Source organism: Mobula hypostoma, chromosome 1 (genome assembly GCF_963921235.1).
Source record: "Mobula hypostoma chromosome 1, sMobHyp1.1, whole genome shotgun sequence".
In the NCBI taxonomy this organism is placed as follows: domain Eukaryota; kingdom Metazoa; phylum Chordata; class Chondrichthyes; order Myliobatiformes; family Myliobatidae; genus Mobula; species Mobula hypostoma.
This window is the reverse complement of record NC_086097.1, coordinates 168,443,077-168,471,076: the sequence shown is the minus strand read 5'-3', so window position 1 is coordinate 168,471,076 and position 28,000 is coordinate 168,443,077. Positions and strand designations below refer to the sequence as shown.

The 28,000-nt window shown below is 40.2% G+C and overlaps 1 protein-coding gene across 6 annotated transcripts; it reads right to left on the bottom strand.

The window, feature by feature from the left end:
• Nucleotides 1-998: 998 nt before the first annotated feature.
• On the bottom strand, nucleotides 999-27,534 carry LOC134352254 (PRELI domain containing protein 3A-like). Of its 6 annotated transcripts, none has more exons than XR_010019364.1 (8): nucleotides 27,351-27,534; nucleotides 22,569-22,737; nucleotides 20,119-20,208; nucleotides 18,631-18,701; nucleotides 17,338-17,440; nucleotides 15,906-15,990; nucleotides 14,349-14,395; nucleotides 12,713-12,804 (listed from the first exon to the last, which is right to left on the bottom strand). XR_010019364.1 is itself a non-coding variant. In XM_063059559.1 (7 exons), exons 1-7 carry the CDS (start codon nucleotides 27,401-27,403, stop codon nucleotides 12,789-12,791), a joined length of 549 nt encoding a protein of 182 aa, XP_062915629.1. In that variant the 5' UTR covers nucleotides 27,404-27,534; the 3' UTR covers nucleotides 999-12,788. The 6 variants fall into 6 exon arrangements, 4 of the variants coding, with proteins under 4 accessions (XP_062915629.1, XP_062915618.1, XP_062915642.1 ...); XR_010019365.1 differs by lacking the exon at nucleotides 27,351-27,534 and adding an exon at nucleotides 25,329-25,632; XM_063059559.1 differs by lacking the exon at nucleotides 15,906-15,990 and having other exon boundaries at nucleotides 999-12,804.
• Between the last annotated feature and the right edge of the window lie 466 nt (nucleotides 27,535-28,000).

The following is a 28,000-nucleotide window of genomic DNA, read 5'->3' as shown; positions in this document are numbered from 1 at the left end:
CCTCCCCCTCATACCCCATCTGTTATTTATTTATATACACACATTCTTTCTCTCTCTCTCCTTTTTCTCCCTCTGTCCCTCTGACTATACCCCTTGCCCATCCTCTGGGTCCCCCCCCCCCACCTCCTTGTCTTTCTTCCCGGACCTCCTGTCCCATGATCCTCTCATATCCCTTTTGCCAATCACCTGTCCAGCTCTTGGCTCCATCCCTCCCCCTCCTGTCTTCTCCTGTCATTTTGGATCTCCCCTCCCCCTCCCACTTTCAAATCTCTTACTAGCTCTTCCTTCAGTTAGTCCTGACAAAGGGTCTCAGCCTGTAACGTCGACTGTACCTCTTCCTAGAGATGCTGCCTGGAATGCTGCGTTCATCAGCAACTTTGATGTGTGTTGCTAGGATGCAGAAGGACTTAGACAGATTAGGAGAATGGGCAAGAAAGTGGCAAATGAAATATAATGTTGGAAAATGCATGGTCATGCACTTTGGTAGAAGAAATAAAAGTGCGGACTATTTTCTAAGTGAGGAGAAAATTCAAAAATCTGAGATGCAAAAGGACTTAGGAGTCCTTGTGCAGAACACCCTACAGGTTAACTTGCAGGTTGAGTCTATGGTGAGGAAGGCAAATGCAATGGTCCCATTGATTTCAAGAGGTCTAGTATACAAGAGCAAGGATGTGATGCTGAGGCTTTATAAAGCACTAGTGAGGTGTCATCTTGAGTATTGTGAATAGTTTTGGGCTCTTCATCTAAGAAAAGATGTGTTGGCATTGGAGAGGGTTCAGAGGAGGTTCACAAGGATGAATCTGGGAATGAAAGGGTTATCATACAAGGAATGTTTAATAGCTCTGGGTCTGCACTCGCTGGAATTTAGGAGGATTGGGGGGTGGGGGTGGAATTTCATTGAAAACTTTTGAATGTTGAAAGGCCTAGACAGAATAGACGTGGAAAGGATGTCCAGGACAAGAGAGCACAGCCTCAGGGTAGAGAGGTGTCCATTTAAAACAGAGATGCAGGGAAATTTCTTTAGCCAGAGGGTGGTTAATTTGCAGAATTTATTACCACAGGCAGCCGTGGAGCCCAGCTTGTTGGGTGTATCTAAGACAGAGCTTGATAGGTTCTTGATTGGACTTGGCATCAAAGGTTACGGGAAGAAGGCCAGGGAGTGGGGCTGAGGAGGGGAATGGTGGTTCAGCCATGTCTGAATGGCGGAGCAGACTCGACAGGACAAATGGCCTAACTCTGCTCCTATGTGTCGTGGTCTAATATCAAAAGTTCAAAGTCCAAAATTCAAAGTAAATTTATTGTCAAAGTACATACTGTATTATGTCACCATATACAACCCTGAGATTCACTTTATTCAGGGCATTCACAGTAAATATAAGAAACACAATAGAATCAAATGAAAGGCCGCCCCCCCCCAGAGGTTGGACAAACTATCATTGTGCAAAAGATTGCAAACTACAAATACAAAAAGAAAATAAATAATAATTATAATAAATAAATATCGAGAACATGAGATGAAGAGTCCTTGAAAGTGAGATGCATCCTTGCATCTAACCAGTCAAGCCCCACATAAACCCTCATTCTACTAAACTTAGTGTATGGGCTCAGTCTGCTTATCCTCTCCTCTTAGCACAAGCTCCATCTCAAAACAATCTGATGAACTTTTGCTGCTCCCCTTTATTACACTTCCCTGGTATTTGCTTACTGTGTTGGAGCTCAGGCTAGAGTGTTTGCTTTGAGATTCTCTTGCCAAGTATGTGGATGAAATAGTTCACTCGCTGGATTGGGTTCAGTTAATTACAACCTTAATGTTGGGGATGCTGGATTGGATGAAGATGACTGATTTGGTTTGCTGATCCTGCCAGTGATAATGGGAAGTAGTTCCCTGGTGCCTACTCTAAATAGCCAATAGTTTTGAAGTGTACACCACTGCTGCTCAGTAGACCATGAGCTCCTTTTCCATGGGCAGCTAAAGGCTGAGCGGGTACATTGCGGGCCTTTGTTACTGGTAGTCTTTGTGAATGATGTTGCCTTTGCTTAGAACAGGCTTCCAAGTAAAGGTGAATGATCCATGTTGTCAGGGTCCTGGCATGGATCTGAATTGTCAAAGGATCCCCATATATATAGAAAAGTGTCTTAATGTTAAGAGGATCACAACTTAAGCTCCTTCTGTTACCAGGTTTGGGGAGCTGAGCTGGGTGAGGAAGACCCTCAGATAATGAAAGGGTGTATCACCCCAGAGGACTGCATGTGGCAATGGTGCTATGGTTTAAGCGATAAGCATTAACACTGTTCAATACGTTGACCAAATGTCACAAAGAATGTAAAGTGTCCTGCAAATTTTCTTCTAGATTTTATTACAATTATTATTTTTCTATATATAAATTATGTATAAATTATTTTTAAATGAAAAGATGCATCTCAATGTAAAAAGACATGGAAAACTTAAAGGTACATGAAATGTGAGAAATACAGGGTCTCCTTAACTAAAATGTCTAGTTTGATTGTTGTATAATTCCACTTTACTAATGATACTGGCTGCATAATCCCTTCAAACTGACTGCTTTGAATTCTCAGAGTTATTTCAATCTCAAAAGCTACTTGTGAAGTAAAAAAAAACACCCTAAAAATAGCACATAGCAAAGAAAGATGAATCTCTGGAAATAGATCTTTTAAAATTGTCTGGTAAAATTACTCACATTATCTAGAGCATAGTAGAAGAAATGAGGAGTTAGGTTGTATTAGACTCCATCTAGTGGTCCATGCTAATAAATGTGGCTCTCACCACTTAAATACAAATAACTAGAATCAAACGGTTTGCATGTTCACAAGATAATTTGAGCTGAGAATGGACAAGAGGCACAATGTAATTCATCTATCTAGAAAGATTGTAATGATGCCCTACCCCCTCCAGTATGTGTTTTCTGAATAATTCCAAGTGTTGGTCACCATCTCCCTATTGCAATGTTCATTACAAACCAATCAATCTTTAGGTGTGAAGGCAACTTTCCATCTTATTGATGACATTTTCTGGGTGAGAAATCTGACCCTCTCCTGTCTTCAATTAAAACAAAATGCTGGGAAACTTCAGATTAGGCAGCAGGTAGAGCAAGAGGATACCTAGGGAGAAGCTAAGACCACTCAAGGATAAAGAGGGTAAACACGAAGAATTCTGCAGATGCTGGAAATTCAAGCAACACACATCAAAGTTGCTGGTGAATGCAGCAGGCCAGGCAGCATCTCTAGGAAGAGGTACAGTCGACGTTTCGGGCCGAGACCCTTCATCAGGACTAACTGAAGGAAGAGCTAGTAAGAGATTTGAAAGTGGGAGGGGGAGGGATGGAGCCAAAAGCTGGACAGGTGATTGGCAAAAGGGATATGAGAGGATCGTGGGACAGGAGGCTCACTGAGAAGGAAAAGGGGGAGGGGGGGAACCCAGAGGATGGGCAAGGGGTATAGTCAGAGGGACAGAGGGAGAAAAAGGAGAGAGAGAGAAAGAATGTGTGTATATAAATAAATAACGGATGGGGTACGAGGGGGAGGTGGGGCATTAGCGGAAGTTAGAGAAGTCAATGTTCATGTTGGAGGCTACCCAGACAGAATATAAGGTGTTGTTCCTCCAACCTGAGTGTGACTTCATCTTTACAGTAGAGGAGGCCGTGGATAGATATATAAGAATGGGAATGGGATGTGGAATTAAAATGTGTGGCCACTGGGAGATCTCTGGCCTTCTCTGGCAGACAGAGCGTAGGTGCTCAGCAGAACGATCTCCCAGTCTGCATCGGGTCTCGCCAATATATAGAAGGCCACATCGGGAGCACTGGATGCAGTATATCACCCCAGCCGAATCACAGGTGAGGTGTCGCCTCACCTGGAAGGACTGTCTGGGGCCCTGAATGGTGGTAAGGGAGGAAGTGTAAGGGCAAGTGTAGCACTTGTTTGGATGCGGAGAATGTGAGTGAGGTCCTGAATGAGTATTTTACTTCAATACTTACCAAAGAAAAGGACATGGAGGACCAGAAGATCAGTGCAGAGTGCATAAATATGTTAGGGCATTTAGAGGTCAAGGAGAAAAAGTATTAGATCTCCTAGGGAGTATTAAGGTGAATAAGTCCCCAGAGCTTTTTGGAATTTACCTCAAGTTATTGAGGGAGGCAAGAGATGAGATTACTGGTGCCTTGACCCAGTACCTTCTTGTCCATCTAGGCACCATTGAGGTCCTGGAGGACTGGCAAATAGCTAATGTTGAATCTCTATTTAAGAAGGGAACAGAGGAAAATCCTGGGAACTATAAACCAGTTGAAGAGAAATTGCTGGAGAGAATTCTAGGAGATGGGGGATATATGAGCATGTGGAAACCCATGGCTTAATTAGGGAGAGCCCAGCATGGCTTTGTGCCGGGCAAGTCGTGTCTTACTAACTTGAATCAGTTTCTGACAAGAGTGATAGATGAGGGTAGGAGCAGTGGATGCTGTCTACGTGGATTTTAGTACGGTGTTTGACAATGCCTCTCATGGGAGGTTAAACCAGAAGATTAAGATTCATGGGGTCCATGGTGAATTAGCTGTTTGGATTCAGAACTGGCTTGCACATAGAAAACAGAGAATAGTAGGTGAAGGGATTAGTAAGTTTGCCAATGAAACCAATATTGGTGGAGTTGCAAATAGTTTAGGAGACTGATAAAGAATACAGCCTGATATAGATCAGTTGTAGATATAGGTAGAGAAATGTCAAAAGGAGCTTACCCCAGATAAATGTGAGGTGTTGCACCCTGGTAGGGTAAATGCAAGGAGCAGTCCACAGTTAAGCACATGATCCTTAACAGTGTTGTTGAGCAGAGAGATCATAGGGTCCAAAGGTCATAGCTCCTTGAAAGTAGCTACACAGGTTGATAAGGTGGTTAAGAAGGCTTATGGAATACTTGCAACACACACAAAATACTGGAGAAACTCAGCAGGCCAGGCAGCACCTATGGAGAATAGTATAGTGCATGTTTTGGGCCGAGGCCCTTCATCAGGACTGGAGAAAAAAAAAAGTCAGAGTTAGAAAGTGGTAGGCTGAGGTCATTGAGGTTTAAGTAAATAGATGGTCTTCAGTCCCAAGATTAGTCCTGATCTTTCGGAGTAGTAGCTCAGACTCAAAGACAAATGGGCAACTATGCATTGTGCTGTTGAAGGGCCTCGGCCCAAAATGTCGACTATTTATTCATTTCCATAGATGCTGCCTGGCCTGCTGGGTTCCTCCAGCATTGTGTGTGTGTTGTTCGGATTTCCAGCATCTGCAGATTTTCTCATTTGTGATTCCTTGTGCTTGCAGGGTTCATTTCCTTTCTTGTATGTAAACATTCAAAGAAAAAGGACTTTCACCTTGGTTGCTGTTAGCAATATCATGCTTTATCTTCGATTCCCGGAGATCCCTGAGCAAATGTAGCACAGAGACACTCATTCTAACATTATTCTTCTAATGACCACAGATTTGCATTTAAATAATCAAGTTTGCTATCATGTCACTAAAGGTAAGAATGTAGGAAAGAGTTTGTTAGGTGTGTTCAGGAAGGTTTCTTGACACAATATGTGGATACGCCTACAAGAGGAGAGGCTGTACTTGATCTGGTATTGGGAAATGAACCTGGCCAAGTGTCAGATCTCTCAGTGGGAGAGCATTTTGGAGATGGTGATCACAATTCTATCTCCTTTACCATAGCTTTGGTGAAGGATAGGAACAGACAAGTTAGGAAAGTGTTTAATTGGAGTAAGGGAAATATGATGCTATCAGGCAGGAACTTGGAAGCATAAATTGGAAACAGATGTTCTCAGGGAAACGTATGGAAGAAATGTGGCAAATGTTCAGGGGATACTTGCATGGAGTTCTGCATAGGTACGTTCCAATGAGACAGGGAAAGGATGGTAGGGGACAGGAACTGTGGTGTACAAAGGCTGTTGTAAATCTAGTCAAGAAGAAAAGATGAGCTTACGAAAGGTCCAAAAAACTAGGTAATGATAGATATCTAGAAGATGATAAGACTAGCAGGAAGGAGCTTAAGAATGAAATTAAGAGAGCCAGAGAGGGCCATGAGAAGGCCTTGGTGGACAGGATTAAGGAAAACCCCAAGGCATTTTACATGTACGTGAAGAGCAAGAGGATAAGACGTGAGAGAACAGAACTAATCAAGTTTGACAGTGGAAAAGTGTGTATGGAACCAGAGGAGATAGCAGAGGTACTTAATGAGTACTTTGCTTCAGTATTCACTACGGAAAAGGATCTTGGCAATTGTAGGGATGACTTACAGCAGACTGAAAAGCTGCAGCATGTAGATATTAGGGAAGAGGATGTGCTGGAGCTTTTGTAAAGCATCAAGTTGGATAAGTCACTGGGACTGGATGAGGTGTACCCCAGGCTACTGTGGGAGGTGAGAGAAGAGATTGCTGAGCCTCTGGCAATGATCTTTGCATCAACAATAGGGACGGGAGAGGTTCCAGAGGACTGGAGGATTGCAGATATTATTTCTTTATTCAAGAAAGGGAGTAGAGATAGCCCATGAAATTATAGACAAATGAGTTTTACTTCAGTGGTTGGTAAGTTAATGGAGAAGATCCTGAGAGGCAGGATTTATGAACATTTGGAGAAGCATAATATGATTAGGAATAGTCAGCATGGCTTTGTCAAAGGCAGGTCGTACCTTACCAGCCTGATTGAATTTTTTGAGAATGTGACTAAACACATGGATGAAGATAGAGCAGTAGATGTAGTGTATATGGATTTCAGCAAGGCATTTGATAAGGTACCCCATGCAAGGCTTATTGAGAAAGTAAGGAGGCATGAAATCCAAGGGAACGTTGCTTTGTTCATCCACAGAAGGCAAAGAGTGGTTGTAGGTGGGTCATATTCTGCATGGGGGGGGGGGGGTCGTTGACCAGTGGTGTGCCTCAGGGATGTCTTCTGGGAATGCTGCTCTTCCTGATTTTTATGAATAACCTGGATGAGGAAGTGGAGGGAGGGGTTAGTAAATTTGCTGATGACACAAAAGTTGGAAGTGTTGTGGATAGTGTGTAAGGCCGTCAGAGGTTACAAGGGGACATTGATAGGATGCAAAACTGGGCTGAGAAGTGGCAGATGGAGTTCAACCCAGATAAGTGTGAAGTGGTTCATTTTGGTAGGTCAAATATGATGGCAGAATATAGTATTAATGGTAAGACTCTTGGCAGTGTGGAGGATCAAGGGATCTTGGGGTCCGAGTCCGTAGGACACTCAAAGGAGCTGAGCAGGTTGGCTCTGTGGTTCAGAAGACATACGGTGTATTGGCCTTCATCAATCGTGGAAATGGATTTAGGAGCCGAGAGCTAATGTTGCAGCTATATAGGACCCTGGTCAGACCTCACTTGGAGTACTGTGCTCAGTTCTGGTCGCCTCACTACAGAAAGGATGTGGAAACCATAGAAAAGGGTGCAGAGGAGGTTTACAAGGATGTTGCCTGGATTGGGGAGTGTGCCTTATGAGAATGAGAATAGGTTGAGTGAACTCAGCCTATTTTCCTTGGAGTGACAGAGGATGAGAAGTGACCTGATAGAGGTATATAAGATGATGAGAGGCATTGATTATGTGGATAGTCAGAGGCTTTTTCCCAGGGCTGAATGACTAACATGAGAGGGCACAGTTTTAAGGTGCTTGGAAGTAGGTACAGAGGAGATGTCAGGGTAAGTTTTTTTTATGCAGAGAGTGGTGAGTGCATGGAAGGGGCTGCCGGCGACAGTGGTGGAGGCGGATATGATAGGGTATTTTAAGAGGCTCCTGGATAGGTACATGGAGCTTAGAAAAATAGAAGGCTATGGGTAACCCTAGGTAATTTCTAAGGTGAGGACATGTTCGGCACAGCTTTGTGGGGCGAAGGGCCTGTATTGTGCTGTGAGTTTTCTATGTTCTAAATAGTAGGCTTTACTGCCCATTGGGATTGTTTGCCATTCAGAGAGACCATAGTTACTCTGATCTTGTCTTTGGCTCTACATTCCTGTCTGTTTTCTGTAACCCTCCATTCTCCTAAAGTCTAATCATGTCTCATCCATTAATGTAATGAAGAACTCAATATCTATGAATCTGAGAGCCAGAAGATTCCAAAGATTCAACTCTCTTTAGAAAAAGAAATTCCTTCTAAGCTCATCTTAAATGGAGACTTTGCTTAAGACTATTCACCCCGACTTCTCAATTCTTCCCCCTGAAGGAAATAGCCTCTCAACATCTACTCTGATCAGCATCTGCCCAGGTTCTTATATTTCACCGACTTTCTTATTCTTCTAAACTTCAAAAGACTATAGGTCCAACATACCCACTCTTATATTTGTTTGTGGCAAGTACATCTTCCCATAAACAAAGCATCCAAATCTACATTCAGTACTTCAGTTGTGGTTTACAACATTATTTATAACTACAGCAAAGCTTTCCTACACTGGTGTCACAAACAAGAGAAATTCTGCAAATGCTGGAAATCCAAACAACACACACACAAAGCTGGAGGAACTCAGCAGGCCACTAAGTACCTATGGAAAAGAGTACGTATTGAGTCCCAATGAAGGTTCTGGGCCCGAAACGTTGACTATACTCTTTTCCACAATGCATTCAAGATTAGAGTGAGAAGGCAACGCCTGAATCCTCTAAAAAAAAAATCATGAATTAGTAAAGATACCTAGTGCTGTACAGCATATTCTAAGCAGTTCATCTCTTTTCAGATAACTTATTAATCCTATTCGTCCATTTGATACTTATTTGCTATTATAACATCCAAACAGTTTAAGTTTTCTATGTAAATATATTCTTGGAGAAAAAAAAAACTTCTGGATCAATCCAAAAATTGGCTAGCTTTCCATGATGTCTGCCGGATTTCCAGAGGAAAGAGGCATGGATTTCATTAAGGCAGGATTTTTATAATCTCAGACATCCCAGTCCGTTCGAATTTCTGCCTTCTCCCTCCAATTGCAAGATAATGACTATGTAATGGATTCCTTATATTGGGAAATCCAAATTACTAGGCTACGTAATTAAAATCCAACAAGGTACCACTTTAAGAGAAACAAGACACATTACTTTTCATCAGCATACTGTAAACCGGATTTAAGGGAGGGAGTTTGTCAAATGCATTCAGGAAAGTTTCCTTAAACAGTACATATAAATTCCAACTAGAGAGAGGGTGAAACCACATCTCCTGTGAGGGACAGAGACAGGGCAGGTAATAAAAGTTTATGAAGGGGCACACTTTGCATCTAGTGAGCATAATGCCGTTACTTTCAAGGTAATTATAGAAAAGAATAGGTCTAGTCCTGGAGTTAAGATTCTAAATTGGAGAAAGGCCAATTTTGAAGGTATTAGAAACGATCTGGCAAATGTGGATTGGGACAGGCTGTTCTCTACCAAAGCTGTACCTAGTAAGTGGGAAGCCATCAAAAGTGAATTCTTGAGAGTACAGTCTCTATGTTCCTGCCAGAATAAAAGGCAAGGATAAGGGAACCTTCGTTTTTGAGAGGTGTTAAGGCCCTGGTTAAGAAAAAGGAGATGCACAGCAGGTATAGGTAGGCGGAAACAAATGAGATTCTAAAGGAGTAGGTATAAGAAATGCAAGAGAACATTTAAGGAGGAAATCAGAAGGGCTAAAAGAAGATATGAGACTGCTCTAGCAAAGTGAAGGAGAATCCTAAGGGCTTCTACAAATATATTAAGAGCAGAAGGATAGCAGGGGACAAAATTGGTTCTCTAGAAGATCAGAATGGTAATCTATACATGGAGCTGAAAGAGACGTATTAGGTGGATAAATCCCCATGACCTGACAAGGTGTTCCCTCAGACCCTGCAGGAGGCAAGTGCAGAAAATGCCAGGGTCCTAGCAGAGATATTTAAAACATCCTTAGCCATGGGTAGGGTGCCAGAGGATTGGAGGATAGATAAATTTGTTCTCTTTTTTTTCCAGAAAAGCCCTAAGAATAAGCCAGGAAATTATAGGCCAGTCAGCTTGACAATATAGGTGGGAAAGCTATTGGAAAGTATTCTAAGGGACTGGATCTATAAGTATTTGGGTTGACAGGGACTGATTAGGGCTAGTCAGCATGGCTTTGTACGTGGTAAGTCAGGTCTAGTCAATCTTATACAGTTTTTTAAGGTAGCTACCAGGAAAGTTGATGAAGGCAAGGCAGTGGATGTTGTCTACATGGACCTTAGCAATGCCTTTGACAAGGTCCTGTATGGGAGGTTGGTCAAGATGAGGTAATAAATTGGATTAGTCTCTGGCTTTGCAGGAGAATGGTTGTAAATGGTTGCCTCTCTGTTTGGAGGTCTGTGACTAGTGGCATTCTGCAGGGGCTAGTACTGGGTCCATTGTTGCTTGTCATCTATAGCAACTGGATGATAACGTGGTAAACTGCATCAGAAAAATTTGCAGATGACACCAAGATTTTGGGTATAGTGGACTGTGAGGAAGACTATTAAAGCTCGCAGCAGGGTCTGGATCAGCTGGAAAAATGGCAGATGAAATTAAATGCAGACAAATGTGAGGCATTGCACTTTGGGACGACAACCAGTATAAGTCTTACATGGTCAGTGGTAAGGCACTGACGAGTGCAGTAGAACAGAGGGATCTGGCAATACAGATCCAAGATTCCTTGGAAGTGGCATCCTTAGCCATGGGTTGAAAAGTAAGCTTTTGGCACATGGTTTAATGAAGGCCAATGTACTGAGTAGAGTTGGGATATTATGTTGAAATTGTATACAACATTATTGAGGCCTAATTTGAAGTACTGTGTGCAGCTTTCGTCAACTGCCTACAGGAAAGGTGTAAATTTTCTTTGCTCTCTTTCAATCTTATTTACAAGGATGTTGTCAGAATTTGAGGACCTAAGTTCCAGGGAAAGATTGAGTAGGTTAAGACTTTATTCCTGGGAATATAGAAGATGGACGGGAGATTTGATAGAGGTATACAAAATTATGAGGGGTGATAAACAAGGTAAATGCAAGCAACTTTGCCCACTGAGATTGGGTGAGACTACAACTAGAGGTCATAAGTTAAGGGTGAAAGGTGAACAGGGTCAAAAGGGGGGGCTTCTTCACTCAGAGTGCGGAATGAGCTGCCAATGCAAGTGGTGGATGGGGGTCCAATTTCAACAATTAAGAGAAATTTGGATAGGTACAAGAATGGGATGGGTATGGAGGGCTACGGTCTGGGTGCAGATAATTGACTCGAGGCAGTTTAATTGTTGGGCACAGGCTAGATGGGCTAAAGGGCTTGTTTGTGCTTTAGTGTTCTGTGACTCTGAGACTCATCCCATGGTAGAAAGAACCTTGCTACCCCATAGAGAGACAGGTATACTGCAACAGGCAGTTGAAGCTGTGGGTTAGATTGGGCCTGAACCCCACCCTTGTTAGCAGACTGTTTCCAACATTTTCTAGTCACATAAATAGGAAACAGAAACACTGCTATCAAAATCACAAGTAAATGAGTTGTTCTCCACTGATCCACATGCTCGGGAGAGCAGAATACATGTGGATTTAATGCTAAAAGTTAAACAAGGATTGTCAGCTGCAGATTGCATGGATACAGTACAATCAATTTCAGTTTACTTCTCCAAAATACAGTATGCCTCAACTTGCTATTCTAAAGAATTTTCAGAGTTTTTTTTAAATACATGATAATGTTGGAAAAAAAACAAGGTATTTCAGAGAAAATATCCTGTATTTTAAGCACAAGTCAGGATTTAAATACATAAATATTCAGAAAACAATCTAACCTCTGTTAAATGTTTTTAAAATAATTGTATTGGAACAAAATGAAATTATTTGAGAAAGAATTATGCAAAAATAGTCCAAATGTCAAGCTAGAAGTTATCTAAAGCTGACTGGTATGGGAATCCTTTTGCGCAAACATTGTAAATAGTTTTGCGTTGATAGAAATATTTCTGGAACTATGATATGCGTGCCTTTCACAAAATTGCGTTACATCTTTATGGTAACAGTGCTGTGCTGAAGTGATTGAGTTACTGGTCAGTGTACTTTTGTTCAGCCCACATACTTAGGCTGACTTCAAATACATATTTCTTTATAGTTTAGGACCAAAACATTGGTTGAATGCCTATGCATTCTAGCTGGCCAGCCTCCAGAGATCTGCCACTAATGATAGACAACCAAATTTCAACTTCATGATAAAAATAAATTTTACTTAGGACGTTGTACCATCATTCTGAAACATAAACATTTTGTTAACTCAGTGCTGTAAGGCATCAACATTAACCACTACACAGTCAAGTATTAATCCAGTGCAACGCAATAGGTGCCAAACAGCACGCTCCTTTAGGTGCATATGCTTGTCCATGCCTCTGGTTGCATTTCAAGGATAAGACCACTTACTTTAAAGAAAAATACATACACACCTACCAAAAGATGCCACTTTGTGAACTGTTATTGACTAGATGTTGGTCAAACAAAGGACACTATAAAAACAAAACTTACTATAAATAATTTGAAACTTGGTACCCCATGTTCACAGGCTTGGCTGCTGGCTGTTTATTTTAATGACCTGAATGTTTGATACATCCAAAGTCAATTTTGCAGCTTATAATGTCTTTCCATAAAAAAGGTACGACATCTTAAAATAACACCGAACACATTACTAAGTGAATTTCCTGAATAGAAGTCAGAGGTGTGGCACAACCAGGGGTCATCAATCTTCAGCAGCTGCTACAGCTGTTGGTGACTTTACATTCTCTTGGACGGATGCTGATAATTCTTCAGTCTCATTTGTCTTGTTTATTACCCACTCTATAGCTTTGCAGCCCTGAAAGAGAACATAGATAAAGGAATTAAGCAGAAATTAAGACTAAAAGGTGCTGATAAATGAATGCAAACTTCTTCACTGCTGAGAGAATTAGTGGAATATGTTCCGTTAACTCTAAAGGGGAATATCGTAACCTCTCTCATTTTATAAGCATGAATTACAGATCCTAAATCATACAGAGGACAATTGCCTTGTTACTCCAGGAGAAGTGAGCGAAATAATATAGATGCCTGGTTCAAAATTGCTATTTATTATGGGGAAATGTGATTATCCATTATTGGATAATTAGTTAGAGTGTGATAGAATAAGTAAATGATGCAGTTCAAAGGAATCCAAGAAAATTCTAAAGCATGAAGCACCAAAAGGTTAGCATGCAGGTATAGGAACTATAAGTAAGACTAATATTTTTTACAATATTAACATGGAGTAGATTTGATACAGCTTTGCAGGGCAGTGTGTGAGACTGAAACTGAACTACTGCACATAGATTTGACTCCCTACTTAAGAAATAATACATTTTTACTGCAGGCAAGTATATAATTCCTTAAATACAGAACAAAAACTGGTTTGAAAAGATTGATAAAAGTTGATGGATATGGTGTTGTAATTATAGTTTAGAATAGCGAGTGGTGATCTTACTTAAATATTTAAGATTGTGAAGAGATACTTCTCCATAGATATCATCTAGGCATTCAGAATAAGGAGTCAAATCACAAACAAGAGAGAATCTGCTGATGCTGGAAATCCAAGCAACACAGACAAAATGCTGGAGGAACTCAGCAGGCCAGGCAGCATCTATGGAAAAGAGTACAGGCGACGTTTCAGGCCTAGACCCTTCAGCAGGATTTTTTTCCATAGATGCTGCCTGGCCTGCTGAGTTCCTCCAGCATTTTGTGTGTTGCCAGAATAAGAAGTTTGAGGATGGATGAAGAAAAAGTTCTTCTGAGGGTCGTGAATCTTAGGTATTCTCTGTCCAGGAGAACATTAGAATCAAATGGTGACTGACAAAAGAATCAAAGGGTATGGGGAGCAAATGGGAAAGTAATGTTGAGACTTAGGTTGGATCAGGATCAGCCATGATCTGACTGAATGAACTCCAAAGGTTGATTGACTGACCTATTCATGCTCTTGTTTTATGCAACCTTATACTGTATAATTCTGGATTCCAGAATTAGTACTGTTTCTGCTGCCTGTCATAGTCCTATTCCTATTTGTTATCTATGCACAGACTTATCAAAGAACAACTTATAAAATTACATCTGTACTTTTTTGAAGCAAATCACTAATTTATATTCAACTTGAAAGACCAACTTTGCACGGGATAAAGAATCCACAATGGATGTGCACAAATGAGTCAAAATGCAAGGCATCTTTCAACTAATTGTGGCCATTACACATAGAATCTGAGAGAAAGATTAACACAGATATACTTGTATTATTCTTCAATGCTTGGCTTTTCTACCAAATGATGAAATAAGTTTTTCTCAGTAAAAAATACTCCTTAGCTACAGTACATAACAGCAGAACAGTTTCAGATTACATGCCTAGAATGGTCTGGAGGATACACAGGCTGGAGGAAAGATAATATAATCTGGAAAACAAAGGTTGAATTACAACAATTAAAAATAAATACAGGTCAAGTTTCACAATGAAATACCAATACACAAATGATATTTCTGTCATGCACCTGCAGAACAGAAATATTATCAAAACAAATCACTGACTAAAATTAAAAGCTAACATCTAAAGCAATAAATAATTTCAATTTGGTTTTGTAATATTCATCTGTTGTTACTCACAAAATGTATAGAAAAGTACATTTTGGCATGCAAAACCCTTGCACAAGTATCATCCCATGGATAACTTTAAAAAATAATGGATATAAACAGTATCTATTTTCCTATAGTCACAGAACTTTATAAAAGATCCTCTTCAGTAAATACTTGGATTCCCAAAAGGAAAAACAGTAGAATATATCTGCACGTCATCAATCTCCATCTATTGCCTTAAGTTGAAGTTAAAGAACCAAAGAAGTTCATAAAGTATGCAAGTACTATGTAGGCATCACAGATAGCAAGAAAGAGGTGGGCTGAAAGAGCCCATTTCTGTCCAGTATGATTCTGTGAAATCAAGCTTTCTGTCATCTTACATGCGGGAGTCAAGGTAGGCAAAAAAGCCAAAGGGGCAGGAGTCTAAAAATTACAGCTCATCCTTCAAGTTAGGAAACCAAAGAAATGAGGGTGGCAGAAACTGGAACTCGTTCGCCATGAATAATCGATGCTGAAGCCCATAGACATAATGTTTAAAGTACGCTCAAAATTCAGCTTTTCAAACTTTAGCTGTCATTAATTCAGCTTAATTAACTTTAGTTAATTTTAAATTCAAGATTGATTTTCTAAAGAGGCTATGTGGAAGATGGATGTTAACAATCACCAGTGATTTCATTGATAAATCAGACACTATAGTCTAAACAGTCCACTCTTAATCATTTGTTCCAGAAATTCATTCAAAGTCAGATCGAATGAAACAAATGTGATTTCAGGTTTAAGGTGGCTGTCCTCTCTCTCTTTCTCGGGTTAAAAAATAACCCTCAATACTCAAAGTACACAATGCAGTTGACAGAACTCTCAAAAATCTGTAACAATTTGTACTAAACTAAGACCTTGTTTAGTATTTTAAAGATTTTAATTTTATATTAACTTATCACTATAAAATATATCTAATGCTTCAAACCGAGCAAACAAGGTTTCTTTCATAATCATCCCTCAGGAGTGGCCACTAACTGATACCACTCAACGACCCAAAACTCTGAAATGACCCTGCTTCTCTATCAAAATTCACCCAAGACAATGCACATCATTTTTTTAAGTACCAGAGGATAGATGCTATAATCAATGCATGTTTGGGAAAAATGCAACACATGGTGTAAAATATATACAGCTGAAAGATTAAACATTTGATTTTTTTAATGACAAGATAGCACACCTTCTAAATTATAGCTAGCTATAAGCATAACAAACATGCAGTCCATGCCACTCAAACATGAGCCCATTACATGCAATAAAACATTAGACTAGCTGGGTATTTCAATAAATAGTTACCACTGGTTAATGCAAATTGCAGAAGTGTAAGCTGTTAGTTAACACTTTCAGAGTTTTGAATTATCCACTCAATAGCATCCCACCCCTAGAGCAACACAGAAAAGGAATGTCATACAGGGGCATACAAAGTCTGCAGTATTCTCACCATACAATAAAACATCTTTTTTGTATTAATAGTAGGATAAAAACTAAAATTCTTCATACAGTCCTTTAACGGCAAGTTTTATCTTCACTCAAGGTATTCAGACAATGTTTATATTCTTTATACAAAGTGTGGCCTTATGAGGGAAAGCTTTACAGATGAGGTTAACATCCACTGGAGTTTACATGAGTGAAAGGAATATTGATTAAAACATACAAGATCCTGAGAAACCTTCAGAGGATGGATATGGAGAGGATGTTACCTCTTTAGGAGAATCTGAAGTCAGAGTTACTAAAGGATCAAATATTCAAGAGATATACATAGCCATATGATTTGTTATAGAATTCTATGTATCTTTGGAACTTTTTTTCCTCAAAGGATGGTAGTACATTTAAGGCAAAGAAAGATTCTTGGCAGGCAAGGGGATTTGAGAAAAAACTACTGGGGATATGAAGGAATGCAGAGTTTAAGTTACAATCAGATTAGCCATAATGTTATAGAATTAATTTTTTTTTACATGTGAAGTAATAATCATCCCTTATCCAAACAAATAAGCTGATTTGAATTCTACTCTCATTTATCCAAACATTCCAAGGTGGGTATCAGAATTCAATGTCAAAGGATAATAAAACAAAACTATTTACTGAATCATTAGATTAAGTTGATTCGTTAATTTAATGGTAATGATAGATTTTAGGATATTTCAATGGATTAGTCTGAGAGACAGTAACAGGTAGAGAAGAAAGTGGTTCATTTTTTTAAGCTTTAGAAGTAGTAGACATGGAAGCCAAGTAGGTCCCTCAACTTTAAAGACACACAGTAAAATTAAACCAAAATAGGTTAATGGTGCATAGAACTGCATAAGTTAGTAGATACAACAGCTCAAGCATAGATAAGATAGGAATGACAGAGTAACAAAATTAACAAGATTCAACAAGGCAGAGCTTCTTCGGTGAATTCACGAATAAACCTGAGGGCCTGAATGCTTAAAAAGTGTAATGTAAACTCCAGAGGGTAGTATTGAGGAATGCTGCACTGCCTTTAGTATGAGATGTTAAAACCATTTTCTCTCTCTAAATTGATGCAAAATACTTAATAAGAGTTCTTCATGGTGTACTGGTTAAAGTAAAAAAAACTTTATATTACTTTGCAATAGATACACCGCAAAAATACTTGATTGGGCAATGCTTTAGAAATTCCAGAAGATGCGAAAGGCACTGGAACAGGAAAAGTCCATTTAGTCCCTTGGGCATGTTTGGTTAAGAAAAATCTGTGAATCTATACACGTACCTTTCCTGCATTAGCAGAAATGGTGTTGGCCATTAATCCTTCCAAATAGCTACTTAGAATAACTCCTTTTACAGTAATAATAGCTTCTTGGGTCAAAATGGTCCTAAAACAAAAAACAAGAACTAATCTCTCAGTTATATAACTTTCATTATATCCAAACACTCACATTTTAAAAGAGGAAGTAGGTATATTTTTGAAAGATCAGGGAATTGAAGGATTTGGAGAACTGGTACAGAAGAGATGAAGCCCAAGACAGATCTGCCATGATTTTATTGAATGGAAGAACAGACTTGAGGTGGCTAAGTGGCCTATTCCTGTTATGTATGTTATTGTATTCAAAGTGGCAACATTCTCTGATCCAACAAAAGTGTTGAAAATGAGACTTTTATTGTGATGGAGAACTTTATTCCCAAATTTGATTCTACTCTGTACACAATTTCTCCCAAACAGTTACTGCTATGTTATATCGTTGTCTTTTAACCTCCTTATCAGCAGGTAGACAACGTTGCTGGCTGTGTTGATCTGAAAAATCAAAGCCCTTAACTGCTCAAATCCAAATCCACTAATTCACAAAGAAAATCTGGATTGTACACTGATTCTAACAACGGATCTTAATTATCGGCAATTATCATGGAATAAACTGGACAGCAATTTTTAGGGTATGTGCTATTAATTAAATATCAAATTCCAAAATTTTGGCCAAAGATATCTCATTCTTCTAGGATATCCTGTAGTGCTGAATCACCAAGAGATTCAACTCTGAAATCTTTATAGTTATGAAGTTGTGGCAATTACCCATCAAAAACCTACTAAAAGCAACAGAAGAACACTAGTTATTTAAGTGTCTATGATTTTTTAAAGTGCGATCACCAATAATAAATGGGAAACAATCACTTTGGTTCTAAAATTTTACAAATATGGTGACTCATTCTTTCACAAATTTCTCACACCTCTTTCAACCCATGCTTTCCTTTATCTTGATTTTCTTTCTAGTGCACAATTTAAAGCTAAGAAATACTTCCTAGTTTCTGTGCCCTATGACTAAGAAATTATGCACTCAGTAAAGTTTCTTGAATCTGATTGGTTTTATGAACCTCATTGTTGCTTTTCCAAAATATCCAACAGAGGGTGCAGAACAGGATCAAGCATTTCAGGGCCATTTTCCCTAAATTCGTCAATGTCTCTGAGCAGTTGTCAGCAGAATGAATAATGATTGCTATTTAGATGTAACTTGCAAGACACTGATATTGCATGTAAAACCAAAGACATTATTAAAATCCAAACTCAACTCACTTTTCTGGATTCTCAGGATGAGGTCGATAGATCAATCTTTCATCCACTGACACTAAATTTGTAAGAGTTATCTGCAATAAAATAAAATAGGATTAACATTATAGATTCACAATCACAAAACCTTCATTTACTTTTAGCACCAAACGTACAGCTTGTACATAAACAACTAAAAGTTTTGTTCAAACGTGGATACATCTGCTTCAACTTTAAAGAATTACTGCTTTAAAAACTATCTGGTGCCAAGACTGGAGTTAATGTAGAACATAGAACAGTACAGCACAGGAAAGGACCTTTGGCCATGATGTGCTGCACGAGTTAAACCAATGATTTTTACCAATCTAATCCTCCTTTTCCACACGTTGACCATATCTTTCCCTTCTCTCTATATTCATGTGTCAATCTAAAAGTCTAATAAACACTCCTACAATATCTGCCCGCACCAGCACCTCTGGTAGTGCAGTCCAGGCCCCCAGCATTCTGTGTAAATAAAAAAAACTTGCCTTGCACACCTCCTTTGTACTTTCTTTAAGGATCCACACTGTCTAAAAGGAGTTCGTACCGTCTCCTCATCACTGTGTGGGTTTCCTCCCAAAGTCCAAAGGTGGACAGGTTGGTAGGTTAATTAGTCATTGTAAATTGTCCTGTGATTAGGCTAGGGTTAAATCAGGGGTTAATGCGTAACGTAGCTTGAAGGGCCAGAAGTGCCTATTCTGCACTGTACCTCAATGAATGAATAATAAATAATGTTAAGAAAAACAGGTACCAGTACGGTAGCCCATTCATTATAATCCAAGGGTATTACTGCATGAACTCCTTGGGGAAGGATCCCTGGCAGAATCATCTTCAACTGTTTCATAAATAACATTACATTACTTGAGAATGGCAATTTTCCCTGAAGATTTTACAATAACAGCTTCAGGAATAACAAGTCCAATGATATTGAAATAGTCTACAGATGGATTAAATCAAGGCTAAGCTGAAAAAAATTACTGCTGATGCCCCAACCCTAGCAGTCACCTGTTTACCAAACTGCCATCAGGGAGATGCCACAAGTCCATCAACACCAGGACTACATGTCATCTTTGAAGCTTCTTTTCTGTAGCCATCCTGCTTCTCAACAACTCACTCAGGTGTAATATTCTAACTGTCCCTGCACAACATCTGTTAAATGGTCCTTCCTGCTCTCCTTGTTCTGTTGATCTGTTCACATTTCTTTAAGTTTGATTGATGTCTGCCCATGTGACCATTCTGCTAATTGTTGATTGCTCATTGCTGTTTGCATTATTGTCTTGTAAAGTGTTGTTCTGTTATGGTACTGTCTTGTGCTTTGTGCTTGGCACTGAGCCACAATCAACGCTGCTATGTGTCACATACTGGCAATAAAATGATTATGATTCTGAGAAATGGTTGAAAATATTCATAATCAACTCCAAACAATCCAACCAGTGGTGGTCCATAGCAGTTTAAGTTTGAAATTAATTTACTTACATTAGAAGAACAAAGTTCCATAGTTCGTTCAACTGGATCGACAACAGAATGTTCTTTAATGTATGTTGTGGTCCTGTTTGTACCCAGAATCTAACAAAAACATATTATAAAAGATTACCATATGAATCAACTCACTGGGGCATTAATTGAGATTCAAGTTCTGTAAAATGTCAAATTCCCTCAATCCAGAAAAAAAATGTAATAGAAGCACAGACAGCAAACAACATTTGAATTCACACCAGACATTGCAGTCATTTTTAATACATAATAGTAAATGCAATTAAGACAGTGTACATATTTTAATACAACATTGCAGCAATGACAGTTGGAGCAATCGCTGCGAACAATATTGACATTTATAATGCAAAAGAATGCTGGAAATTCTTGTTTTCAGTAGGAAGAAAAATAAAGTTAACTGAGAAACTGTTCTTTCTGTACAGATCTGCCTAACTTATCAAGAATTTCTAGAAATATGCTCTTATTTTCAGCTTCCATTGCCTGCATTTTTTAAATTGCTTCTCAACTGCCACATTTAAAATTTGTTTGAAAAGCAGGCTAGGTAGTTTTGATTTTACACCAAGCCAAAAACATTCTAATTATTTTAACTGACCTATGCTACAAGTATAGAGAAACGTTGCATTTAAGATAAAAGCCTGCAGAAAAAAAACAAAATGCCATGATAGGTGGGTTTAGTTACATGTAAGTTTATACTGAGTGTTATCAATCGCTCATCATGGAAATCTGACATTTTTGCTCAGATTTTCTTCTATCATTTTTCTCCAAGTTCTCAGCCTTTGCATCCTTTTCATCACCTCCACTGATTTCCCCTAATCTATTCTCTGGACACACCTTCAAAAAAACTCTGATAGATGAGTTAATACAACTTCCTCTTCATAATAAAATGCACAATTAATATGAGTCTAAGTGTCTTGATAGCACATCCTTTATTGAGGATCCAGAGTTATGCTAACTACTGATGTCAAGCTAACAGGTAGCTTCCAATTTTCGCTCTGCTTCCTTAAAAAGTGAGGCTGCATATATTATCCACCAATTTACAAGAATCATTCCTGGATCTATAGAGTCCTGCAAGAAATCTCAGAGCATCCACCACCTCTGTATACATTTCTTTCAAAAGTTTGAAGTGCAAATTATCAGGTTCTTGTGACTTACCAGCTTTCAGATTTGTTATCTTCTCTAGCAGTACTTCTTTCATTTTCTCATCCAAACTGTACCCTTATTTCTTCATCACTTATAATGTTTCTTGTATTTTGTTTACCAAAGCCAAACAATAATAATACTTAATAAATTACCTGTCATTTTCTCATTTCCTGTTATAAATCCACCATCTATGTAACAGACCCCCATTTCTTGTTGCTACTGTTTTTCTTTTAACTAATAGACATTTTTAACATGGATAAAGATATTCTTATTGTCTTTTTAATAAGTTTACTCTAATGTTTGATTTTCCCCTTCAACTTCATGGCCATACTTTGTCAAATTCTAAAATGTTCTCAGTCTTCAGGATTTCTACCTTTCCTGGCTACTTTAAGTCTCCAAGATCTAATACCATATTTATTTTCTCTGCAATCTGCAGGACCATATTTTCAAATGGAAGGAATTTTTCTTTTTACAAACATATTATTTTGTTAAATGCAGACACAAGAAAGACTATATATGCTGGAAATCTGCAGCAACATACAAAATGCTGGAAGAACTCAGTAGGTCAGGCAGCATCTATGGAGGGAAATGGAGAGTTGATATTTTGGGTAGAGAACCATTATCAGAACATTTTTAAGTGCTAGTCACTCCTTGCCTTTTATCATACCCTTTAATAGTTTGCCAGTCTTTCACAGGCAACCTGTCCTAATGCCTTCATTGTTCTCTGTTCGGATTGAACAAACATTACTTCTAAAATTGATCATTTTAATTATAATTACTCACCAGGTCTAGATCAATCCTGTCAGTCCCATTCTCCCCTGTATCCTATTTCAGATTTATTTATCACATGCACATTGACTCATACAGTGAAATGCACAGTTTTCTCTCACATGCTTACCTACTTCACCAATTCTACTTTCGTTGATCTACAATAGGAGCAATCTACAGTAGCCAATTAACTTACCAGCATGTCTTTGTGACAAAGGAGGAAACTGAAGTGTGTGTTCACAGGGAGAACATACAAACTGTACACAGACAGCACCCAAGGTCAGAAACTATGTCATCCTCAAATGTTAAAACTAATTGAATTGACAGATCATCACTATATCAAACTTTATCGATTTTTTTTCCAGTTTAATATCTACTTCAGAAGGAGCAACTGTGCCAATTCTCCTAAAGTCTCTACATTCATATAAGTAAACATTTTTGTTTTTTAAAACTTCCTATTGATTTTGGACATACAATACAAAAAAAAGGTGTCAGTATTAAAGATAGAAATGTTGCTCACATACAGTCATAACAATGCTGGGGATTCCCCATTCTGTACAAAGCAGGCGTTGGCTATGCAATCTCCCTCGAGTATCAAGGTTTCTCTCCAGTACATCCACTCCAACTACATTGGGGTTCATGGGGTTCGGATATTTTCGCATTGCAGCTTTGATAACCGTCTCCCATGGATGGCTAAAACGCATCACAAGAAAAGCAAACATTTCAAGTAAAAGCAAATATTTCATCAAATATTACTGAGATCACCGCACAACATAAAATGATTTGGTCATAGAAGGGATAATGGCCTCTTCCTGCATTGCATGATTCAAAGTTTAAAAAAGTTTAAATCTAGCATAAAAATCAATAATAATCTAAAATGCATGAACAAGTACTTCTAATTTTTAAAAACTCAGGGAAAAAAGACGTAAAATACACTACAGCTTAGAAATCAACTACAAAGATATCAAGTTGTTTAACTCCAGGAGAAATTGTGATTCTCCTTTCTCTATACCAAAATGTATTCCTCACAAGTTCACAATCAAATCACATTTTCTCCAAACATTTCTACCAAATGAATAGACAATGTTGTGAGCCACATGACTTACTATGACAGCACATCACAATAGGGCAAGGTCATGCAGGAGTCTGAAAACTAACAAAAAACATTGTTGGACTGGAAGTCATTATCAGTCTCAAAGACAGTGCTAATGTCTGTACCGTGCTTTGTGAGAGCTAGAACAAAGATAATGGGATTTTGGTTGAGAGCAATTTCACAGTGGCTAGGAAGTTGGACTAGTCAATTCCTAAAGTAATCATGGCATGAATGAAGAGTTCAGCATTAGATGAACTGAGAGAGGAATAGAGCCAGGTGAGATTACAGATGTTGAAGCAGGTGTTCTTGGTAATGAACCAAATATATCCTCAAAAACACATTTTTAAGTCAAGTATAGTTCCAAACCATCCAATTCAACTGAAACATCAGGCTCCCAAGACAATTGCTTCTGTCTACCAAATAATTATCTGCTCTTAAAGTACAAGACATATTGTATTTTAAATACAACAGATGACCAGAGAAGTGGCAGCAGGTTCCATTTGGATGTCATCAATAAATGTGACATCATTGCTCCAAAGAGCAGTACATAAAATGAGAAAAAGTGCTGATCTTCAGATAATGCTGTGCACCTTTTAAGTGTACTTGAGAGAGAACTGAAACTCAATGAAATATCTGCATCTCAATATGCATTTCATGTGTCAGTCCTGAATATGAGCAGAAATCTCATGTGGAATTTGAGCTAGTAACTTTTGAAGCAAGAATAAGCCAGGGCTAAATACAAAGTGGCTGAGATTCTAAGTTTGGATAAGAGTGTAACTGTCTCGGAGACATGTTTCATTGCGATGTTTATTTTATATGTTTTTGTCATAAATTTATGACTTTTTAAAAATCTTTAAATAATGTTTGATTAAAAATTTTGTGCTTTTTATGTAAGGTGTTATTTAATGTAGAGTGTAATGGGTCACATGACCAGAGTTTACTAAGAGCATGACTGTAGCATTATGGGTCAGAACCAATCTGGAAGCAGAGAAAGACACATGGCCCTAAAATAACCTTATTCTGCATGTGGTCCAAGAGGCACACATGGTAATTGTTTTTATTTGTTTTATATTGTGTATAATGTTGTTGACATGCCTTTATATGGACAGTGTGATAAGTTTTTAGTGACTTTATTTGATTTCAGCACACTTCTGTTGTGCTGACGTGTTTTGGGCCTGTTTACCAGCAGACACTAGCTTGAGAGACTTTAAAAGACTGAGATGTATGTTTCAAACTTTTTATGTCTTTTATTTTCTTGTAGTTTTCACGGTGTCTGCTGAAGAAAGAGAGAGAGATATAAAAATAAATCTTCAAGGACATCTGCATGATGCGTGGCCATTATTTCATTGGACCAGTGTAGTTACAAAGAGGTAGATATTTTGCCTCAACTGCAGCCCAAATCTATTTTCCAAACATAAGGTTTATTATTGTAGATATTTCCCAGATGAATTAGTTGCAGCTGGGAAAGAGACACATTGCAATTAATTTGCCTTTCAAATCAAGCTGTCATTTTCCTATCACTCCAGCTTATGACAAATTTCTTTGTCAAGGCAGATCCTTTTATATCATGTAATACACTTTAATATATGATTAGTTTATCATATACCATAAGGCGCAGTGAGATTCATTATCTGCATGAAGCTCAAAGAAGTCATGGCTATAATAAATGCAACGACTACAACCAGGAGCATAAAACTACAAATGGCACAAAGATTTGAGTGCAAATTAGATCTTAAACAGAAGGAAAAATGGTCAGTTTTGAGGTGAACATAACTGTGGTAAAGATGAATAACGTTCGCCTCATAGCCAAAGCCTGCATACCCCGACCTACACCAGCTTAATCAGTAGGGCAAGCTATCTCTTCGACGAGTCCACAGCAAAGTAAGGGTAAGGGACAACAGGCGCTGGAATCGGGTAGACTCAAAGCGGGTCGATTAGCCTGTGTGGAGACAGAGTATGAAAGTTGACGGTTCGGGTTGAGACCCTGCATCAGTCCTTTTGCCTCTCAAATGCTGCCTGACACGCTCCTCTTACATCAAGGTGAGTACCGGACGTTTGCACCTCTGCCCGAGACCACGGCAGAATCCGGGACATCACCCTAACCCCCTCCCCATCCTCCTCCCCCTACTTTCGGAGAGGCCGGGCCACCCCTCTCCACCTCCAGCCAGTTACTCGCGGGCCGACGGATCACCTGAACAAATGCTCCGAGCTCCAGATCCTCATGTCGTCGTTCTGCGGCACCGGCGGCTGCAGCAGCGGCCGCTGCGTCCGCCAACAGCCCTCAGTGACCGGCCCGGTCGCCGACAGACTCGGCGGCTTCCGTGACTACAAACGGCCAGTTAACCGGCGCCGGGCTCGAGCTGCGGCTCCGCTCCGGAGGAGATGGATTCAGCCGCTGCCATCCGTGGGAGCGAGCACCAGGGCGCGCTGCCGCCCGTCGCTCCGCCTCCAGGGCAGGCGTGCATGACAACGTTTACGCGACGCCCATAGAACGCCCACTCCTACAGTTTTCAGCCACCGTTAAAGCTCTCTGCTTCTTTCTTTCAACCAGCTCCCCTCCTCGGATTAATCGTCACATTCAACCATTTCTCTTTCGACGCTTCCCATTTTCTCCAAATTAAATGCGTAGCCAGGGGCCCTTGCTATGTCTGCATTTTCGTAGGCTACGTAGAATAGTCCATGTTCCAAGCCTAAAATGTTAACGCCCCCCACCTTTTTCAGCGCTACATCAGTGCTGCTTCCTGTACCCCGTGCTGAGCCCGCCTATTTCATCAATTTTACTTTGAACTTCCACCCCGCCCTCAAATTTACTTGGTCCACCTCGCACACTGCTCTCGAGCTCTCTGTCTCTGTCTCCATCTCTGGTTACAGATTTGTTTTGCAAATCTACTGACTCTCACGGCTATCTTGACTATTCCTCTTTCCCATTCCGGCACTTGAAAAAAAATGGTTCTTCCTTCTCTCAATTCCTCCGCCTCTACCGCATGTGTTCTTAGGATGAGGTTTTCCATCCCAGGACATCTGAGATGGCCTCTTTCTTTCAAAGGACGTGGTCTCCCTTCCACCACTGTCGATGTTGCCCTCACCCACATCTCCATTTCCAGCACATCTGCTCTCACCACATCTTCCAGCCACCATATTAGAGATGGAGTTCCCCTCCCCTTTACCTACCACCCCACGAATCGACGGATCCAGTACATCATTCTTCATTATTTCCGCCAGCTCCAACAACACACCTTTCCCTTCCACCCAACGTCTCCCCCACCCCTTTCCGCAGGAATCGCTCTCTACTTTTACCTGTGACGAATGCTACACCTGTCCCTACACCTCCTCCTTCATGACTATTCAGAGCCCCAGACGGTCCTTCCAGGTGAGCGACGCTTCACCTGTGAGTATGCCGGGGTTCCTGATGTGTCCTCCTCTAAATCGGTGAGACCCGGTACAGATTAGGAGACCGCTTTATCCGCCGCAAATGGCAGGAACTCCCGGTGACCATCTCCTACCTTCTTACTTCATCCCTTCACCTGGTCTCACCTATCACCTGCCAGCTTGCTCTCCTTCCCCTCCACGCATTTTCCTACTCTGGTTTCTGCCCTCTTCCTTTTCAGTCCTGATGAAGGGTCTCAGCCCGAAACGTCGGCTGTTCATTCTCCCGACAAATAGTCCCACTCACTGGTAGGTCCGTCAGCCGCGTCGTCCCGCCCACAATCTCCCCTGCTCAGCCAATCGTCTCGTTCCCATAGTCCCGCCCACAGACTTGCCCAGTTTAAAGAAATCCGTGTACGTACCTCCAGGCGGAATATGAGGTGTTGCTCCTCCAACCCGAATTTGGCCTCACTATGGCAGTAGGGAAGACTCTGTACATTTTAAAGGATTAATTTTACTCCCCCTCTCTTTCCATTTTAATTTCTGGTCACCCTCGCACCCTTCTCTCTATTCATTACCATTCCCCATCATCTTCTCTGATTTCCCTCCACCTTCCCTTTCTTCCATGGTCCACTGTCCTTTCCTATTAGATTCCTTCTTATTTAACCCTCTACCTCTCTCACCTATCCCCTCTCAGTTTCTTACCTCATTTCCTATCCCCGACCCGTTCACCCTCCCACTTCATCCCCACCCGCGTTCCCCCTCAGCTGGTCTCACCTATCACCTGCCAGCCTGTACTCCTCTCCCAACCCCACCTTCATATTATGACATCTGTTTTCTTCCATACCAGCCTTGATGAAGGGGCTCGGCCAGAAACGTCGATTGTTTATTCCCCTCCATAGATGTTCCATGACTTGCTGAGCTCCCCTGGCATTTTGTGTGTTGCTTAAAATTTCCAGCATCTGTAGGATCTACTGAGTTTACTCTTTTCTCGAGCCGTGGACTCGCACCGAGCCCATCAGCGCGCACCCAAGCCGCTTCGCCGCGGCTACGAGCGCGCATTCTTCCCCCACCCCAGCGCACGTTCGCGCCACGTCCAGCCCCGCCTCCGTCTTCGTCCCCAATGACGGTGGTCAGTGACATCTTTCAATTCTCCATCCCGACTATTGCAGTCCTTGGAATTGTTTCAGTTACAGGCAGCCACTAATATTTATGGCATAGGAATACCGGACGGTTTAAGCAGCATCTGAACTGGCAACACTTGAGTTAATGTTTTATTTCGATGACTGTTCATCTGATTTCAACAGATCCTGCTCAGAGCATCCAGCGTTTTAAATTGAGATTACTAGTGTTGTTTAAACACCCCTCCCCGGAGAAACTCAGCGACTCAGGCAGCATCTGTAAAGGCAGAAGGAGGGTCCCGGCTGAGTTATTCCAGCAGTTCGATTTTTTTCGCTCCGGGTTAGAGTATCTGCTCCCTCTTGTGTCTCAGTATTG